Raw genomic sequence first — 22,196 nt, 5'->3', positions numbered from 1 at the left:
ATTGAATCCCTAAATAACTGATTTGCTAGAACATTGTCACTCGCTAATTAATTTGTGACAAATTAACGAGAAAATTTTCCCTAAACATGATTTAAAAGAAAAAGATTCATTATTTTTATTTCTGTATTTTAAAAAGTATAAAATATTTCAAATCAAAATAAATTTTAATACAAGACATATTTTTATGTTGCATTAAAGAAATGAACAACAAAATTAAATAATCCCGAGATATTATTAAAGAAAAACCCACGCGGAGTATGGTTGGAATCATAGGATTAAAAATAATTTAATTTGTAGTGTAGTATGTATAAATAAATAAGATTGGAGAGACTATATTAGCACGGTCTTATTATAATAAGTCTAGTTTAAGGGCTCTTAGATTATAATAATCCTTTATAATTTGACAGCTTATGTTAAAAAATCCATAATTGAATCTGAATCACGTGTGTTTTACATAGAAGCATTGATGAGGCTAGAGGGTGACACCATATATGTTACCGCATGGACGTGACGTATTGTGTTAATGGTTGTTAGAGGCCATGCATACGAAACTACGTACCTAATTAAGAAGCTAATAAGGTGTACTTACTCCAATCGCCACACTATAAATACCGAGCTGCTGTGGTAGGCTTGGCATCCCAACCCAAACTCACATCTCATTTCATTTCCAAAAACTACAAAGCCATAGCCATGGGTGTCTCATTTAACTTGCACAAATTTGCCCCCACGAACTCCAAAGAGATCAAATTCCAAGGAGATGCAACCATTACCGATCACAATGTCATTCGACTCACCAACTTGGACAGCGATGGCAACCCACTAGGAAACAGAGTTGGCCGAGTTTTATTCTCCGACCCTGTGCACCTGTACGACCACAGTGGTTTCCGAGCAGGCTTTGAAACCACCTTCGTCTTTCGCATCTCAAAACCGTACAGTAGTGAATTTGCTCCCGGACCTGGTGACGGTCTTGCCTTCTTCCTTGCTAATGCTGACACTGAAATTCCACCTGAATCTTCTGGGAAGTTTCTCGGCCTCTTTAACGATGCATCTGACAAGATTGTTGCTGTTGAATTTGATACCTTTTCCAATTTGGAGATTGGGGATCCCAGTTATCCCCACATCGGAATTAATATCAACTCTATCAGATCGTCGGCTGTTGGTTACTGGAACTGGCATGATGGAGCCGTAACCACTGCGAAGATAACATATAACTCTGCCCTTAAGAGGATCACCGTCAGTGTTTCTACGTATCTCGACAACCAACCTAACACTCTTTCTTACGATGTCGACTTGAGCACTAAGCTTCCTCAAAAGGTTGCGGTAGGGCTATCTGCTTCAACTGGGCAATACTCGCAAAATACCGAGATCTTATCTTGGACTTTCAAGTCCAACTGAAGAGGAACAACGATGAATATTAAATAAGGCGACCCTCTTCCTATCTTATCGCCAGATTGTATTGTGTTTTTAATTTTAATTTGAATAAATAAGGACAAGCCTACTAGTCTTTAGTTTGTCTCAGTAAGTAATATGCCACTACGGATAAGGCAAGGATAGTCCACTGTTGTTATTGGTCTCTTCAATGTGCATTTCGTCCATCTTTCTTTGTTTGGGTTTAGTTTGTTGTCTTCAATGATATATGCTTGCTTTTCTGTGTGTTTGTGTTTCTGTTTTTCTTTCTTTTTTTTCCTTCTTTTAAAAAGTAATATAAAATATCGTTTTGAATAGATTATATTTTTAGATAACTACATTGACAAATGATCAAGTGCCAAAAGTTAATGAGTTAGAGCGACAAAATATTTAAGATATCAAACTGTATATACGATGAAGCTTGATAGTTATTTTTATACAGTTTTTACATCTCCAATCACTACAAGAAAATGAAACATTTGTAACAAAAATTTTGTGACAAATTTAAAATTGTTACAAAAAGTTATTTTTTTTGTAACAAAATTTACTGATTGTTACATAAAAATAATGTTTTGTAACAACAATCTAATTTGTTACAAAACTTATTGTTATTTTGTAACGATTTAAATTTTTTGTTACAAATTATATTGGCTTTGGTAATGAACCGGTATTTTGTTGCAAAATTTTATAATATTTTGTAACAAAAGATGAAGTTGTTGCAAAAGTTCAAAATATTTTGTAACAAAAAATTAATTTGTCACAAAATTCAATATTATTTGTAACAAGTTATTTGTTTATCACAAAATACAAAAATTTTTGTAACTAAAAAAATTATTTTAAAATATTAAAATCTTTAAAATAATTTTATTTTGTTTTAAAAATTTAATTTTTTAAAATATTATTTATATTAATTAATTATTTTTTTATAAAAAATTAAAGATTAAATGATTAATTTTTAAAAATGGCATATATTATTTTATAACTTTTTATATAACTAATATATAATTTTTACTAATAATTAAGTCTTAAATTTATAAAACTAATATATAATTTTTACTCATTGCAGAAGGCAAAACCGCTCGTTGGGTCACCCTCTTTCTCTTATTTAAGATAAATTTACAACAAATATTATTTTTTGTTTCATTATCACTCTAAAATTTAATATATTTTTACATTTAAATAAATTTTTGAAAAACTTCTTTAAGAACAAAATATAGAGTTCTGGTTTTTCCTTCTCTCTACTAAAATTCTAAACCAACCATAACCCAACACTCATTATTAAGCAAGTAAAATTTCTGGTTGTTAAAAAATAAATAATAAATTATTTGTGATTTATTATAATTATTTATTATTTTATCTTCAAAAAATTATTTATCAAAAAATAATTCAATCAAAGTGATGAGATTTTAAATTTAAAATTAATAAAATTTATATAATTTTCATAAATATTTAATATTTATCCTAATTTAATTAAAATTATCAAATCTTAATTTATCAAAAAATATCTATTTTATATTTTTTCAAAATTAAACTCTAATTCTCAAATTGAAAATCCTAACCCTAATTTTACCATAATCCTACCCACACTCACTCACTCACTGTCACTCACCCTAACCCTAAATCCTCCCAAGCCCCATACCCCTTTTTTCAAAATGCACACACAACACAAAAACACACACACGGCAAGAGAAAGGGAGAAATAGAGAGGGAAAGAAAGGGCGAAGCTGAAATCAGAGAGTAAGAGAAGGAGAGGGGGAAGAAGGAGGACGGTGCCGACGGAAATCACTGCCGCCGCGCCGTCGTGTCGCCGTCAGGAAGGAGGAGATGTTGAGCGAGAGAAAGAGCTGTGCGAGGAAGGAGCGCCGTTGTGCCTCCATCGCCACTATCAGTTCGTGTTTTGCTGTCGCCGAGGGAAGCCGCCGCCGTCATCATCTTCATTATGAGCGGGTCGTTGTCAGCTTCCACCGCCGTCGCATCTCCCATCACGGACAACGTTGAGGATGCACAGGAGAGACAAATGCGTGAAGGGAGGAAGACTGAGGAAGAAGGAGGAGGCGCTATTCGCGCTGCTGCGCCCAGTCGCCGTTAGTGGAGTCACTGTCGTCGCCGCTCTTAGGGGTTGCGTCATTGAGCCCCTGTCGCTGGAAAACAGCACTGCCTCGCTCGGATCCACTGCCGGTAAGGGCATTCTCCCCTCTGATTTTGATTTCCTTTAATTTCTTGCTATATTGTTGTCATTGATTTCTGTTATAGTCGTGTCGTTGTGTCTCTGGTCTTTGAAAATCCACCACCAGAGCTTCAGGTAGCTGCTATCACTTGAGGTAATTGCCAGAGCTGTCGCCTGATCGGTTGAGAGATTGCTGCTGCTTCGTTTCATGTGGTGAGATTATTTGGTTCTGTTTCTATTTATGGTAATAGTCTAGTAACAATTATGTTCTAATTTGGTTCTATTTTTGTTTCTATTTTTAGTAATATTTAAAATATCAAACTATATATACGATGAAGCTTGATAGTTACTTTTATACAGTTTTTAGATTTCCAATTTAGATTACAATCCCGCTAGGTAACTAACACGGAGTCTATTCAATTCTTGCCAACTCTTATTGGGCTGGACCCAAAAACCCACTGCAACAAAAAATGTCTCACTAGAATAACTCAAAAACAAAAATAAAATAACCCCTTGCACCCACGGCGCCTTTCAATTTACACAGATCCCTCACAATCAAACTCACGCCTTCTGCTTCGACCGCACTGCAATGAAAATAACGTCGTAGCATCAACAAAAGCAAGGTGCAGTGCCATCAAATGCCGTTCACCATCGCAGCTTTCTCCTGGTGTGCCACCACCAGTGCCGAACGCCGCAACCCCACTCCACTTCGTGATAGTACCGTCGCCTGACCACTTCAACCCTTTTTACACTCCGTGATTTAGAGCAACAAAGACAACTTCTACAACCGCTCTCCCTCAGATTGGCAGCTACGCCACCCAACCACCGCAGCGCCTCTCCCGCCACGATTCGCAACATGTCGATCACCACATCACCTTCCCTCTTAGCTCTCTCATTCACAAAGTTTTTTTTTTCAGTTGAGAAAGAGATAGGGCTATCCAATGATTACACATCTATATCCTTTCATCCATGTAGATATGGATAATAACTACATTCAATTTATCGATCATCATTTTTTCTACAGTCTCTCTGACCATATCAAGATCCATCCACTCATATATTATAGCCTAATGGTAAATATAATAAAAATTAAAAATCATGAATAACAGTACAAGAAACATCCAATTAATAAAAAAACATCGAATAAATAAAAAAACATCTGATGACTTCCAAAAGCTCCACTCATACAAAAAAAAAATAATTCGATTAATAAAAAAGAAACATCTAATTAATCAAAAAATAAATAACAAATAAATCAATAAAAATATCCAATAAATGAGAAAAGAAGCATAAGAAATCTGATAAAACTCCCAAATCATAAAAGAAACATTTACTAACGCTAAACAGAAAAATCTACTTATTCATATAGACCCAGTAACAAGAAAAAATCATTTCAAATCGTAGACACAAAAAAAATCCACAATCATATACTAATAAACATGCATGTACAATAAAAATAAATATCCATCTAAAGAAAAAAAAGAAACATCCATCAATAATGAAGAATATCTGAAATCCTAAATTTAGAAACATCTATTTATAATATAAAGAAACATCCATCTAAAGAGTTATGGAACACATGTTTAAAGAAGAAACATCCATCTAAAAAGTAAAGGAACATCCATCAATAATTACACTGTTTGGGGTCCCCATGAAATCAGAGATAAAGGAGTATTTTGACATCTTTCACGATGAGAGAGTATTCTATTTCTAGCCTAACGTCTACGAGTGGTTTTGGTCATGCTTCCATGGTAGAGACGAGGCATAGTGACCCGACTAGGGAGCTCTGTTCTGGCCTAATGTCCATTCTTGTCAATGTTATTTCTTGCCTAACAAACGCTGGAGGTTTTCAGCGAGATCTAGCCGGAGGAAAGGCAGCGTAGTGGCGCTACGGGATATTCGATGATAGCTTTGGGAAGTGCCGCAACTGGCGTGGTTGTGGCAAAGTGTAGAGGCCGAGCCAAATGGCAACGATGATGACGTCGTGGATATGACGGTCGGGGAGAAAGAGAGTGGGGGTGCTACAGTCATTTTTTTAATATGTATTGTGAAATGGGTTAAAAGATGAAATTAGGTTTAGGTTTGACCTATTCTAGTGAGATGCTTTTTGTTGTAGTGGGTTTTAGGGTCCAGCCTAATCAGTAAACTTAACAATATCAATGCATTGACTCCAAAATTTAAAATCTAAGACTTGATCCACAAATTCTTTTAGCTTTATTTTCTTTGGAGTAAGTTGAGCTTGTCCATTTTTTGATAGCTCTCAAAGCATCCTTTTGAGCAAAAATACTTTGTAAAGCAATGAAGTTAGTGGCAAATCGAGTTGCAGCTGGTCAAAGTATTTTCAACCCACCTGTAAATTTTCTCATCAAGTACAATGGATGGCAATGATTATATATGTACTTTGTAATCATTGAAGCTTGTGAAACAGTTTCACTCACTTCCTCTAACTTTCTCTAACTTCCCAGAGCATTAAATTAATAGAATGAGCAGCACAAAGAGACCAATATAGCTTAGAAAACTTAGATTCCAACAATCTGTCAGTAGCAACATAATTTGAAGCATTATCCACCACTATATGCACAACATTTTCAGGACTAATGATGAGCGGATAATTTATACACTTTTTGGCATTGTTTTTAGAAAGTTTTTAGTAGGATATAGCTACTTTTTAGTATATTTTTATTAGTTTTTAAGCAAAATTCATATTTTTGGACTTTACTATGATTTTGTGTGTTTTTCTGTGATTTCAGGTATTTTCTAGCTGAAATTGAGGGACCTGAGCAAAAATATGATTCAGAGGCTGAAAAAGGACTGCTGATGTTGTTGGATTCTGATCTCCCTGCACTCGAAATGGAATTTTGGAGCTACAGAAACCCAAATGGCACGCTCTCAATTGTGTTGGAAAGTAGACATCCAGGGATTTCCAGCAATATATAATAGTCCATACTTTACTCGAGTTTTGATGACGCAAATTGGCGTTCAAACGCCAACTTCCTGCCCTATTCTGGCGTTAAACGCCAGAAACAGGTTACAAGCTAGAGTTAAACGCCCAAAACAGGCTGCAAGCTGGCGTTTAACTCCAAGAAAAGTCTCTAAACATGAAAGCTTCAATGCTCAGTCCAAGCACACACCAAGTGGGCTCGGAAGTGGATTTTTGCATCAGTTACTTATTTCTGTAAACCCTATTAACTAGTTTTAGTATAAATATTACTTTTTCTCATTGTATTAGACATCTTAGTTATTCTGGTTCCCTCTCTGGGGCCGAAGCCAATGAACACCATTATCACTTATGTATTTTCAAGGTGGAATTTCTACACACCATAGATTAAGGTGTAGAGCTTTGTTGTTCCTCGAGTATTAATGCAATTACTACTATTTTCTATTCAATTCATGCTTATTCTTGTTCTAAGATATCCATTTGCACACAAGAACATGATGAATGGGATGATTATGTGATGTTCATCACCGTTCTCACTTATGAACGCGTGCTTGACAAACACTCCCGTTCTACATGCAAACAAGCTTGACTACATATCTCTTAGCCTTTTGGTTCATGATCAAAGTCTTCGTGGTATAAGCTAGAATCAATTGGCAGCATTCTTGAGATTCGAAAATTTTAAACCTTGTCTGTTGATGCGCGTGCATCATTGCCTATTTTTAGTAGTTATTTCAATAGATTTTTGTTTAGTTTTCATACAAATTTTGCCAATATATGAGTAATAATGTGAAATATCTCTGCATTAAGAAAAATCTCAAGCATAAGTGAATTTTAGTTAATATACAGGGTAAATATGATGAAAAAGATCACACTAAGTGAAGTTTTGCTTTTGAGTATTATTAGCACACTTAGTATATAAAGATCATCTTGTATGTTACCTTGATGCACTTTGTTTGTTTGATTTCAGGCCAAAAGAAGCAGAGAAGAGCCACGTTAGTGGCTACGTTAGTGCTACTAACGTGGGCACTAACATGGAAGGAAAGAAAGTTGGAACGTTAGTGGGAACGTTAATGGCATCAACTTTGAAGAAGGAGCAGCGTTATTGGCAAAAGTGAGTGCCAATAATGCTAGCGAAGGGCAAGAAGACCCACGTTAGCTTCCACGTTAGTTACATTAATGTGGGAACTAACGTGGAAGGAAAGGGAGACGCCAACTTTAGTGGAAAAGGTGAATGTCACTAACGCTAGCGAAGCAAAGGAAGACCCACGTTAATGGCCACATTAGTTACACTAACGTGGGCAAAAATCTCACACGGCAGCCTGACCATGCCTTCTTCAAACAAGAATAACTTGAGCCACAAAGTTCCAAATGAGGTGATTCCAGTGGCATTGGAAAGTAGGATTCTAGAGCTTTCCAAGCATATATGGCACTACATGGTGGACACTAAATTTGAGGGAGAAAACCTGCCCCAAAATTGCAAAGATGAACATGATATCAACCTGTAGTAAGGCCAACTGACCTCTTCACCTTCCAAGAAGTGTAACTCGAGCTGTAGAGCTCCAAATGATGCGCTTCTAAAAGCGTTGGAAAGTAGACATCTAGAGCTTTCCAAAAATATATAATTGTATGGGGTGGACAATAAGATTGATCTCCAGAACCTGGCAATATTAAGCCCCTGATCGCTAGCGTTATTGTGACTCACTTTTTCCAGTAACGCTAGCGACTATGCCAGTGACCTTGTCCACTTCAAAGGAGCATAACTTGAGATACAGAGATCCAATTGAGGTAATTCTAGTTGCGTTAGAAAGCTGACATTTAGAGCTTTCCAAAGATATATGATATTTTATAGTGGGCATGAAATTGGAGCACAAATAAGAGGCATATTTTAAGCCCCAAAAACACCAACTGGGTAGCAAGTGTAACGTTAGCCACAATAACTTCAGCACTAACACCACACTTGTAGTGTTAGTGTGGCTAACGGTAGCACTAACGCTAAGCACCTGGACCTCAACTTGATTCACTTCTCTCTCAAGTCTACTTTAAAGCTCAAGTAAGCAAGCCCACAATTGTCAACCAATCAAGGCCACAAGAAGCATCCAGAATATGAATTTTCATTTAATTGTAATTTGCTTTTAATTTCATTTTGTAATTTAGGAGAGCCTATATAAAGGCCTTAGTCTTTACATTCAATGAAGGCTGGAACAGAGAATTGAAGGAAGGGGGAGAGAGTGAAGACCAATTCGAACTTCTCTGAATCGGCACACTCCAAGGGGAGTGGGTCTTCGGACCCCTCCCCTCAACCACTCTTCTTCCTTTTCTCTTCTTTTCTTCCTTAGGAGTAGTTTCTTTTCTTTGTACTTTTCATTTATGAATTTAGAAGTTTTAATGTTAGTTTTAATTTTTATCTTTACTTTTCTGCACTTTCTTTCTTTTCTATTTTGGTAGAGCAATGATCAACTAACTCTTTTCATTGGGTTAGAGAGCTCTATTGTGATTCAATGGATTAATTGTAGTTCTTATTCTTCTTCGTCTTTCTTTTCTCTTGATTTTACTAGAGAGCTTTCGATCTTCATCCAATTGGTTAGCTATCTTGGAAGAGAAGCTCTCCATAATTGGATCTCCTTGGAACCTTGGAAGAGGAATGAGGAGATCATACTAGAAATGCTCTCTCACATTGGATTAGGTTGGGGGTTGGGCATATATAGTGACATGTAATCCTCCCAATACTTTGATCTTTGAATGTGTGTGGTATAATCAGTGACCAAACTTCATCTCTTCTCATGAGCAACTAAATCAAGGAATTGGGAAATTGTTCAAGCTTAGAGAGATTGGATTGCCAAGGAATTGGGATCCAATCACTTAAGATTGCCAAGGAGATCAATGAATGCATTGATTGAGGAAGAGATGAGAATGAACTTGATCCGGATGATTGCAATATCAATTGATCCCAATCATTTTATTTTTAGTTCTCACATTTATTTTTCTTGCCATTTACTTTTCTGCACTTTATTGCATTTCTTTACTTTTATGCCATTTACATTTCCTTGTTACTTATCACTCCAATATGATTTGTCTAACTAGGATAATCAATTAACCATTGATTGTTTAATCTGTTAATCCCTGTGGATTCGACCTCACTCTATTGTGAGTTTTTACTTGACGACAATTCGGTATACTTGCCGAAGGGAGATTTGTTGAGAGACAAGTTTTCATGCATCATCTGTGGTATTTCGAGTAGGATTTGGGATGGGATGACTGTGACGAGCTTCAAACTCGCAAGTGTTGGGCGTAGTGACAGACACAAAAGGATCAATAGATCCTATTCCAACATGAGTGAGAACCGACAGATGATTAGCCGTGTAGTGACGGTGCATTTGGACCATTTTCACTGAGAGGACGGACGGTAGCCATTGACAACGGTGATCCCCCAACATACAGCTTGCCATGGAAAGGAGTATGAATGATTGAATGAAGACAGTAGGAAAGCAGAGATTCAGAAGGAATAACGCATCTCCATTCGCTTATCTGAAATTCCCACCAATGAATTACATAAGTATCTCTATCTTTATTTTATGTTTATTTATCTTTTAATTATCAAAACACCATAGCCATTTGAATCTGCCTGACTGAGATTTACAAGATGACCATAGCTTGCTTCAAGCCGACAATCTCCGTGGGATCGACCCTTACTCACGTAAGGTTTATTACTTGGACGACCCGGTGCACTTGCTGGTTACTTGTGCGAAGTTGTGAAAAAGAGTTGAGATTACAATTGTGCGTACCAAGTTGTTGGTGCCATTGAGATCACAATTTCGTGCACTGAGTTTTTGGTGCCGTTGCCGGGGATTGTTCAAGTTTGGACAACTGACGGTTCATCTTGTTGCTTAGATTAGGTAATTTTCTTCTTTTTTTTTTCAATCTGTATTTTATTTTCAAAAAGTTTTCAAAAATCTTTCAAAATTTTTCTTCTTTTTCGTTTTTCTAAAAATAATTTTCGAAAAAATCCAAAAATTTTTTTTAATAAAATCATAAAACCAAAAAATATTGTGTTTCTTGTTTGAGTCTTGTGTCAAATTTTAAGTTTGGTGTCAATTGCATCTTTCTAATTTCTCTCAAAATTTTCGAAAACTCATGCATGGTGTTCTTCATGATCTTTAAGTTGTTCTTGATAAGTCTCCTTGTTTGATCTTAAAATTTTCTTGTTTTGTGTCTTTTGTTATTTTTCATATGCATTTTTAAATTCATAGTGTCTAAACATGAAAAATCTCTAAGTTTGGTGTCTTGCATATTTTCCTTTTCTTGAAAATTTTTTAAAAATAAGTTCTTGGTATTCATCATGATCTTCAAAGTGTTCTTGGTGTTCATCTTGACATTCAATGTGTTTTTGCATGCATTATGTGTTTTAATCTTACTTTTTCATGTCTTGTGTCAATCTTGCTGTTTATTGAAAAAAAAAGAGAAAAACACAAAAATGATATCTTTTCTTTTTCTCTCTCCTCATTAAAAATTCAAAAATAAAAAAAATATATTTCCCTTATTTTTCTCATAAATTTCGAAATCTTTGGGTTGACTTAGTCAAAAAAATTTAAAATAAGTTGTTTCTTATTAGTCAAGTCAAGATTTCAATTTCAAAAATTTATCTTTTCAAAATCTTTTTCAAAATCAAATCTTTTCATTTTTTTCCTTGGTTTTTCGAAAATTTTCAAAAATCTTTTTCAAAACTTTTCAAAATCTTTTTCCTATTTTTACCTCATATTTTTCGAAATTAATACTAAGAATTAATGTCTTGATTCAAAAATTTCAAGTTTGTTACTTTCTTGTTAAGAAAGATTCAAACTTTAAATTTTAGAATCATATCTTTTGATTTCTTGTGAGTCAAGTCATTAATTCTGATTTTAAAAAATTAAATCTTTTTCAAAATAAATTTCAATCATATCTTTTCAATCATATCTTTTCAAACATATATTTTTCAATTCATATCTTTTTCAAAACCAATTTCAAAATCTTTTCTAACTTCTTATCTTTTCAAAATTGATTTTCAAATCTTTTTCAATTAACTAATTGACTTTTTGTTTGTTTTACTATTTCTTATCTTTTTCAAAACCACCTAACTACTTTTCTCTCTCTAATTTTCGAAAACTCCTCACCCTTTTTCAAAATTTTTTTAATTAACTAATTATTTTAAATTTTAATTTTAATTTTATTTCTTCTCTTAATTTTCAAATTTTAACTAAGTTTTAAAATAAAAACAAAAATATTTTCCTTTTCCTTTTAATTATTTTCGAAAACTCTCTCTCTCATCTTCTTCTATTTATTTATTTAATCACTAACACTCTTCTCTTCTTCTTATAATTTGAACACTCTCTTCCTCTCTATGTTCGAATTCTTCTCTTCTCATTCTCCTATTCTTATATTCTTCTACTCACATAAAGGAATCTCTATACTGTGACATAGAGGATTCTTCTTCTTTTCTATTCTCTTCTTTTTCATATGAGTAGGAGCAAGGACAAGGACATTCTTGTTGAAGCAGATCCTGAACCTGAAAGGACTCTAAAGAAGAAGCTAAGTGAAGCTAAAGCACAACAATCCAGAGAAAACCTTACAGAGAATCTCAAAAAAGAAGTAATGGCCGAACCCAACAACAATGCAAGGAAGATGCTTGGTGACTTCACTGCACCAAATTCCAACTTCCATCGAAGAAGCATCTCAATCCCTGTCATTGGAGCAAACAATTTTGAGCTAAAGCCTCAATTAGTTTCTCTGATGCAACAGAATTGCAAGTTTTTTACACTTCCATCAGAAGATCCTTTTCAGTTCTTAACTGAAATCTTGCAGATTTGTGATACTGTTAAGACCAATGGAGTTGATCCCGAGGTCTATAAGCTTATGCTTTTCCCTTTCGCTGTAAGAGACAGAGCTAGAATATGGTTGGACTCTCAACCTAGAGATAGCCTGAACTCTTGGGATAAGCTTGTCACGGCTTTCTTAGCCAAATTCTTTCCTCCTCAAAAGCTGAGCAAGCTTAAAGTGGATGTTCAAACCTTCAGGCAGGAAGAAGGTGAATCCCTCTATGAAGCTTAGGAAAGATACAAGCAACTGACCAAAAAGTGTCATTCTGACATGCTTTTAGAATGGACCATCCTGGATATATTCTATGATGGTCTGTCTGAATTGTCTAAGATGTCATTGGACCATTCTGCAGGTGGATCTATTCACCTGAAGAAAACGCCTGCAGAAGCCCAGGAACTCATTGAAATGGTTGCAAATAACCAGTTCATGTACACCTCTGAATGGAATCTTGGGAGTAATGGGACGCCTCAGAGGAAGGGAGTTCTTGAAATGGATGCTCTGAATGCCATATTGGCTCAGAACAAAATGTTGACTCAGCAAGTCAATATGATTTCTCAGAGTCTGAATGGTTTGCAAAATGCATCCAACAGTACTAAGGAGGCATCTTCTGAAGAAGAAGCTTATGATCCTGAGAACCCTGTAATGACAGAGGTGAATTACATGGGTGAAGCCTATGGAAACACCTATAATCCTTCATGGAGAAATCATCCAAATTTCTCATGGAAGGATCAACAAAAGCCTCAACAAGGCTTTAATAATGGTGGAAGAAACAGGTTTAGCAATGGCAAGTCTTTTCCATCATCCTCTCAACAACAGACAGAGAATTCTGAGCCGAGCCCCTCTAGCTTAGCAAACATAGTCTCTGATCTATCTAAGGCCACTCTAAGTTTCGTGAATAAAACAAGGTCCTCCATTAGAAATTTGGAGACACAAGTGGGCCAGCTGAGTAAAAGAATAACTGAAACTCCTCCTAATACTCTCCCAAGCAATACAGAAGAGAATCCAAAAAGAGAGTGCAAGGCCATAACCTTACTTGGTGTGGCCGAACCTAGGGAGGAGGAGGAGGACGTGAATCCCAGTGAGGAACATCTCATGGGACATCCTCTAGACAAAAAGGAGTTCCCATTTGAGGAACCAAAGGAATATGAGGCTCATACAGAAACCATAGAGATTCCATTGAACCTACTATTGCCATTCATGAGCTCTGATGACTATTCCTCCTCTGAAGAGGATGAAGATATTACTGAAGAGCAAGTTGCTAAGTACCTTGGAGTAATCATGAAGCTGAATGCCAAGTTTTTTGGTAATGAGACTTGGGAGGATGAACCCCTCCTTGCTCACCAATGAACTGAAGAACTTGATTAGGCAGACATTACCTCAAAAGAAAGAGGATCCCGGAAGGTTCTTAATACCTTATACCATAGACACCATGACCTTTGAGAAGGCTCTGTGTGACCTAGGGTCAGGCATAAACCTCATGCCACTCTCTGTCATGGAGAAACTGAGAATCTTTGAGTATCAAGCTGTAAGAATCTCACTAGAGATGGCAGACAAATCCATGAAAAAGGCTTATGGACTAGTAGAGGACGTGCTAGTGAAGGTTGAAGACCTTTACATCCCTGCTGATTTCATAATCCTAGATACTGGGAAGGAGGAGGATGAATCCATCATCCTTGGCAGACCTTTCCTAGCCACAACAAAAGCTATGATTGATGTTGACAGAGGAGAGTTGGTCCTTTAATTGAATGAGGACTACCTTGTATTCAAGACTCAAGATTCTCCTTCTGTACACATAGAAAGGAAGCATGAAAACCTTCTCTCAATAAAGAGTCAAACAAAGCCCCCACAGCCAAACTCTAAGTTTGGTGTTGAGAGGCCCCAACCATGCTCTGATTATCTGTGAGGCTCCATGAGAGCCCACTATCAAGCTATTGACATTAAAGAAGTGCTTATTGGGAGGCAAACCAATTTTTTTATCTATGTTATTTCATGTTTTCTTTAGGTTGATGATCATGTGGAGTCACAAAAATAACTGCAAAAATCAAAATAAATTCAAAAATAGCATTAAAAATAGCACACCCTGAAGGAGGAACTTACTGGCATTTAAATGCCAGTAAAAGTAGCAGAATGGGCGTTAAACGCCCAGTCTGGCACTATTCTGGGCGTTTAACGCCAGAAATGGGCACTAGACTGACGTTTAACGCTAGAAAAGGGCACAAAGCTGGTGTTTAACGCCAGAAACAAGCAACAGCTTGGCGTTAAATGCCAGGAAAGGTATAGAATCTGGCGTTTAATGCCAGAAACAAGCAGCAGTCTGGCGTTAAACGCCAGGATTGCATAATAGGGGTGTTTTGCACGCCTAAAAGGAGCAGGGATAAGAAATCTTTGACCCCTCAGGATCTGTGGACCCCACAGGATCCCCACCTACCCCACCTCTCTCTCTCTTCCCCTCACACATCTCTATAACACTCCACCCAAAACACCACTCACCAATCAAATCCTATCCTCTTCCCTATATTCTCTTCACCAATCACCTGCACCCCTCTTCTCCAAAATCCCCACCTACCTCACTTTTCAAATTCAAACACTTTTCCCTCCCAAACACCCAATTCCATTCGGCCACTCTCCCTCTCTTTCCCTATAAATACCCCTCTTCACCCCTTCATTTTCACACTTCACAATCACCTTATACCCCCTTGGCCGAACCTCTCTATCATCTCCATCTCCTCTATTTTCTTCTTCATCCCCTTATTTCTTTCTTCTTTTGCTCGAGGACGAGCAAACCTTTTAAGTTTGGTGTGGTAAAAGCATTGCTTTTTATTTTTCCATAACTATTTATGGCACCTAAGGCCGGAGAAACCTCTAGAAAGAGGAAAGGGAAGGCAAAAGCTTCCACCTCCGAGTCATGAGAGATGGAGAGATTCATCTCAAAGGTCCATCAAGACCATTTTTATGAAGTTGTGGCCAAGAAGAAGGTGATCCCTGAGGTCCCTTTCATGCTCAAGAAGAATGAGTATACGGAGATCCAACATGAGATCCGAAGAAGAGGTTGGGAAGTTCTCACCAACCCTATTCAACAAGTCGGAATCTTAATGGTTCAAGAGTTCTTTGCCAATGCATGGATCACTAGGAACCATGATCAAAGTATGAACCTGAATTCAAAGAATTGGCTTACAATGGTTCGGGGGAAATACTTAGATTTTAGTCCAAAAAATGTAAGGTTGGCATTCAACTTGCCAATGATGCAAGAAAATGCACGCCCCTACACTAGAAGGGTCAACTTTGATCAAAGGTTGGACCAAGTCCTCATGGACATATGTGTGGAAGGAGCTCAATAGAAAAGAGACTCAAGAGGCAAGCCGGTTTAATTGAGAAGACCGGACCTTAAGCTTGTGGCTAGAGGATGGTTGGAGTTCTTCCAACGCTCCATCATTCCTACTAGCAATCGATCTGAAGTAACTGTGGATCGGGCCATCATGATCCATAGTATCATGATTGGGGAGGAAGTGAAAGTTCATGAGATCATACCTCTAGAACTCTAAAAGGTGGCTGGCAAGTCTTCCACTTTGGCAAGGTTAGCCTTTCCTCATCTCATTTGTCACCTATGCAATTCGGCTGGGATTGACATAGAAGGGGACATCGTTATTGAAGAGGACAAGCCCATCACTAAGAAAAGGATGGAGCAAACAAGAGAGCCCATTCATGGACCTCAACAAGAGCATGAGGAAATTCCTCATGAAATCCCTGAGATGCCTCAAGGGATGTACTTTCCTTCACACAACTATTGGAAGCAGCTCAACACCTCTTTGGAAGGCTTGAGTTACAACATGGACCAACTTAGGGTGGAGCACCAAGAGCACTCTATCATTCTCCATAAGATTAGAGAAGATCAAAGAGCTATGAGGGAGAAGCAACAAAGGCAAGGAAGAGACATAGAGGAGCTCAGGCGTTCCATTGGATCTTCAAGAGGAAGAACTAGCCACCATCACTAAGGTGGACCCGTTCTTTGATTTTCTTGTTCTTATTTTTCTATTTTTTGAATTTTATGCTTTATGTTCTATCTATGTTTGTGTCTTCACTACGTGATCATTAGTGTCTAGTGTCTATGTCTTAAAGATATGAATAACTCCATGAATCCTTCACTCTCTTAAATGAAAAATGTACCTAATTACAAAAGAATAAGAAGTACTTGGATTTCAAATTTTATCTTGAAATTAGTTTAATTATTTTGATGTGGTGGCAATACTTTTTATTTTCTGAATGAATGCTTGAATAGTACATATTTTTTATAGTGAAGTTTATGAATGTTAAAATTGTTGGCTCTTGAAAGTATGATGAACAACGAGAAATGTTATTGATAATATGAAAAATCATGAAATTGATTCTTGAAGCAAGAAAAAGCAGTGAAAAAAAAGAAAAAAAATGGCGAAAAAAAGAGAAAAAGAAAGAAAAAGAAAAAGCAAGCAGAAAAAGCCAATAGCCCTTAAAACCAAAAGGTAAGGGTAAAAAAGATCCAAGGCTTTGAGCATTAATTGATAGGAGGGCCCAAGGAAATAAAATCCAGGCCTAAGCGTCTAAATTAAGCTGTCCTTAACCATGTGCTTGTGTCATGAAGGTCTAAGTGAAAAGCTTGAGACTGAGTGGTTAAAGTCGTGATCCAAAGCAAAAGAGTGTGCTTAAGAACTCTGGACACCTCTAATTAGGGACTTTAGCAAAGCTAAGTCACAATCTGAAAAGGTTCACCCAGTTATGTGTCTGTGGCATTTATGTATCCGGTGGTAATATTGGAAAACAAAGTGCTTAGGGCCACGGCCAAGACTCATAAAGTAGCTGTGTTCAAGAATCAACATACTGAACTAGGAGAATCAATAACACTACCAAAATTCTGAGTTCCTATAGATGCCAATCATTCAGAATTTCAAAGGATAAAGTGAGATGCCAGAACTGTTCAGAAGCAAAATGTTACTAGCCCCGTTCATCTAATAAGGACTAAGCTTCATTGATACTGTGAGATTTATTGTATGTTCTCTTCTTTTTATCCTATTTGATTTTTAGTTGCTTGGGGACAAGCAACAATTTAAGTTTGGTGTTGTGATGAGCGGATAATTTATACGCTTTTTGGCATTATTTTTTGATAGTTTTTAGTAGGATCTAGCTACTTTTTAGTATATTTTTATTAGTTTTTAAGCAAAATTCACATTTCTGGACTTTACTATGAGTTTGTGTGTTTTTCTATAATTTCAGGTATTTTCTGGTTGAAATTGAGAGACCTGAGCAAAAATCTGATTCAGAGGCTGAAAAAGGACTGCTGATGTTGTTGGATTCTAACCTCCTTGCACTCGAAATAGAATTTTTGGAGCTACAGAAACCCAAATGGTGCGCTCTCAATTGCGTTGGAAAGTAGACATCCAGGGCTTTGCAGCAATATATAATAATTCATACTTTGCTCGAGTTCTGATGACGCAAATTGGCGTTCAAAAGCCAACTTCATGCCCTATTCTGGCGTTAAATGCCAGAAACAGGTTAGAAGCTAGAGTTAAATGCCCAAAACAGGCTGCAAACTGGCGTTTAACTCCAAGAAAAGTCTCTACACATGAAAGCTTCATAATCTGAAAGGGTTCACCCAATTAAGTGTCTGTGGCGTTTATGTATCCGGAGGTAATACTGAAAAACAAAGCTGTTAGGGTCACGGCCAAGACTCAAAAGAAGTTGTGTTAAAGAACCAAAAAGAACTTAAATAGGAGAGTCAATAATATCATCTGGATTCTGAGTTCCTAAAAGATGCCAACTAATTGTATCCTTATTGAAACTGAGCTTCATTGAATAACTCTGATATTTATTGTATCCTTATCTTCTTTTTAATCTTACTTTGTTTTTGGTTGCTTGAGGACAAACAACAGTTTAAGTTTGGTATTCTGATGAGCAGATATTTTATACGCTTTTTGGCATCATTTTCAAATAGTTTTTGTTATGTTTTATTTAAGTTCTATTATGTTTTCATATGTTTTAAAGCAAAATTCATATTTTTGGATTCTACTTTGAGTTTGTGTGTTTTATGATGATTTCAGGTATTTTCTGGCTAAAATTGAAGAGCTTTGGAAAAAGTCTGATTCAAAGACAGAGAAAGGACTGCAGATGCTATTAGATTCTGATCTCCATGCACTCGAAGGAGCATTTTTGGAGCTACAGAAGTTCAAATGGCATGCTCTTAACGGCTATGGAAAGCTAACAACCAGGGATTTCCAGAAATATATAATAGTTTATACTTTGTTTTCGAAATCAAGGTCCAAAACTGGCGTTCAACGCCAGCACTTCACCCTCTTCCTGGCGTTGGACACCCAAAAGGGAGCAGCTGGCGTCCAACGCCCAAAAAGGAGTTCAAAGCTGGCCTTCAATGCCCAAGAAGGGTACTAACTCGTGGAAACACCCTTAGCTCAGCCCAAACACTCTCCAAGTGAGCTCGAAAAGTGGATTTTCGCACTATCAACCTAGTTCACCCTATTTCTGTAAACCTTAGTTATTAGATTAGTATATATAGGAGAAGATCACCCATGTTTAGGATCTTCGACCACAACTTCTTCCCACACTTTTACTTTTGAACATTATTGTAACCTATGAGTCACTAACCTCCTAGGTTAAGGTTAGGAGCTCTGCTGATTCTTATGGATTAATAATATCACTATTCTATTTCAATCTATGCTTAACTCTATTCTAAGATGTATCTTTGTTCTTCATCCTAATGAATTGAGAGTGTAACTTGACCGTCATCCCTATTTCACATGGATTCTTGCGAGTCGTTGACGGGATAGTACTAACAAAGTCGTGGATTAGTCATTCTTCATCTTTTAGACGACTAATCCACGACTTTGTTAGGGCATTGTGGTATAGGCTAGAATCCAAGGAGCAGCGTTCTCTGATCCGGAAGATCCGACCTTGTCTGTGACGCTTTGAGTAGGATCATCAATGGAATGGACTGCTAGAGCTTCACCCTCATTAAGATTTGATGACCACTGACCCAGCGTTTGATCTGAAGTAGAGAAGATTAATGACCGCTAACCCAGCGTTAATCATTTATAGCCTGCCATGGAATGAATCATTAGAAGTTGGAGTAGATGGTGAGAAAAGTTGATCCAGAAGGAAGAAGCATCTCCGAAGCCTCAACCATTCTCTCATCACTGATTTCACATCTATCTAGTAATGTTTTATTTATTTATCTATTTTATGGATTTTTCACAACAACTATCATCTTTTTGAATCGTCTTACTAAGATCTACATGGTAGCCATTGCTTGCTCAAACCAACAATCCTCGTGGGATCAACCCTCACTCACTGAAGTATTACATGGACGATCTGGTGCACTTGTTAGTCTGTTTGTGCGAATATTGCAGAGTCAATTTCATGCAGCAACGGCGACAGCTTCAACCCTCCATGACGACGACGGTGACCAAGCTCCCTTCCAGCGGCACTGACATGCACGAACAGCGACATCAGTTTTTCCTTCGTCGTGTCGCATTGTCGCATCATCGTTTATCTCCAATTTTGCTTCTGTTTCTGGTTTTGTTAATCAAATTGTTAATCACATGTTTCTTATTCTGATTTTGTTAATCCACCAATTTTGATTCTAATTTTGATTTTGTTAATCACATTGTTTCTAATTTTGATTATTTGTTCTTCTACTTCTGTTACTTCCACATCTGATTTTTCTTAGTTTGATGCTTTTGATTTTACTTTTGTTTTTAATTCTGCATTTGATTCTTTATTCTTTCAATTTTGATGCTTGTGTTACTTCAGTTTCTGCTTCTATTTCTATTTCGAATTTTGCTTCAACTTTTGTTTCCAATTATGCTTATGCTTCTGCTTCATTGTTGTTGCTGAAGAAGAAAAAGAAGAAAAAAAATAAGAGATGACTTCATTGTTTTTGCTTTTAATTAATTGTTCTTGTGCTTCTGATTTGGATTCGAACACAGATTCATTGTTCTTGTGCTTCATTATTTTTTCTTTTGATTCATTGGTGCTGATTTTATTGTTGTTGTTGCTGGTGATTTTATTGTTGTTGTTGCTGTTGATGCAGAAGAACGAAAAAGAATAATAAAAATGGTGTATTTTGGTGAAAAAGGAGAAGAGAATTTTGGTTCGAAGGATGGTTTTAAAAATAAGTTAAATCTTAGGGACGATTTTATAAGAAAAAAAGATTGAGGACGAAAAAAATTCTCAACTCCTACCTTTGGGACCAAAATCGTACTTAACCCTATTAAAAAAAGTACAATCTTATCAAGAGCAAGAGTTGATGAGAAACAAGAAGAGATAACAGTTATTATCAGTAATGGAAATTATTATGACAAATACGATTAATGATGGAGATTTAGGAGTATGTCTAAAATGAGCACAATAATTATGTGCTTATTGGATGTCCTATATTTATATAGACCATTAGATTTTATTAGATGAAAATCAAAGGCAAATATAAAAGAAGAGCATTAATAGACTCTAATAAATACAGAATATCCTAGTACATAAATAAATGCTTAGATGACAATACTTTAATACACAATACTTTAAATGGCAACAGAATTTTTTATTTTTAAATAATTAAATATAAAATATATAAATACAAAATATATGAGTATTTTTTATTTATTAAGATTAATTATCCTGCAAAATTTTTTATAATATTAAAAAGTTGTATTAAAATAATATTTTAAACTGTAACATAAAAATATAAAATAATCAAAATTTTATTTTAGATTACTTAATAAATAATTAGATTATTATATTCAAATTTATTAACTAACTATTTTTGTTAAAGATATTATTATATAATATAATTTTTCAAAAAAATATTTTAAAAATATAATTTATTTAAAATATTATATATAATACATGAAAATATTAATTTTTTTATTTTTCTCTAAAAAATAGAATAAATAATATAATTCAAAATACATGCCTATCACGTTATATATTAATTTATATTAGTAAGACCTAAACATATCAAACTTACATAATTAAAAATATAAAATATATAAATACAAAAAATAAAAATATTTTTTATTCATTAAAATTAATTATTATACAAGTTTTTTTATAATATTAAAAAATTATATTAAAATGATATTTTAAACTGTAATATAAAAATATGAAGTAATTAATTTATTTTATATTACTTGATAAATAATTAGATTGTTATATTCAATACTTATTAACTAATTATTTTTGTTAAAAATATTATTATATAATATAAATTTTTATCAAATATTTGTCAAAATATAGTTTAATTTATTTAAAATATTATATATAATAAATGAAAATATTATTTTTTTATTTATTATAAAAAAAATAAATAAATAATATGTATCAACTATGTATATATATCATATGTGTGCATGTAATAATGACTAATATGGAATTGATATATATTCTTTTATTCTTTAAACTTTCTAATATATATGCCACCTCGTGACTTTTTCTTCTAGTCTTTCTTATTCATATTTATTTTGTAGTAATATTAAATAGATAATAATTTAAAAAAATATTTTTTAAATTTAAAATGTATAGTTTGATATATATAATATTTATAATTATATATTTATAATAAGATAATTGTTTTATTATTTCTAATTTTTTTATTTTTTTAGTTAAATTTTTTATTCTCTAACTCCACAAGACTTATTTTTATATATATATATATATGAGAAATTGGTGTACAAATATCTTTTACAAAATATTTTCGTCATATATAATTTATTAAAAAGATATTTGTTAAATCCAAGAGTAAAATATATAATTTTTTTAGTTTTAATATAACAAGCACATGCACACGCACACGCATACGCC

At 35.1% G+C, this 22,196-nt stretch overlaps 1 protein-coding gene across 1 annotated transcript; it reads left to right on the top strand.

The window, feature by feature from the left end:
* Window positions 1–621: 621 nt before the first annotated feature.
* LOC112711106 (lectin) lies at window positions 622–1,657 on the top strand. Its single transcript, XM_025763670.3, has one exon. It carries the CDS (start codon window positions 691–693, stop codon window positions 1,393–1,395), a length of 705 nt encoding a protein of 234 aa, XP_025619455.1. The 5' UTR covers window positions 622–690; the 3' UTR covers window positions 1,396–1,657.
* The last annotated feature ends 20,539 nt before the right edge of the window (window positions 1,658–22,196 follow it).

The sequence above is a fragment of the Arachis hypogaea genome, chromosome 9 (genome assembly GCF_003086295.3).
Source record: "Arachis hypogaea cultivar Tifrunner chromosome 9, arahy.Tifrunner.gnm2.J5K5, whole genome shotgun sequence".
NCBI lineage: Eukaryota > Viridiplantae > Streptophyta > Magnoliopsida > Fabales > Fabaceae > Arachis > Arachis hypogaea.
The sequence above is the reverse complement of the archived record's forward strand: the minus strand, read 5'-3'. Positions and strand labels throughout refer to the sequence as shown.

Coding starts and splice junctions, on each gene's coding strand:
- LOC112711106 (XM_025763670.3), top strand. CDS start 691: ATGGGTGTCTCATTTAACTTGCACAAATTTGCCCCCACGAACTCCAAA.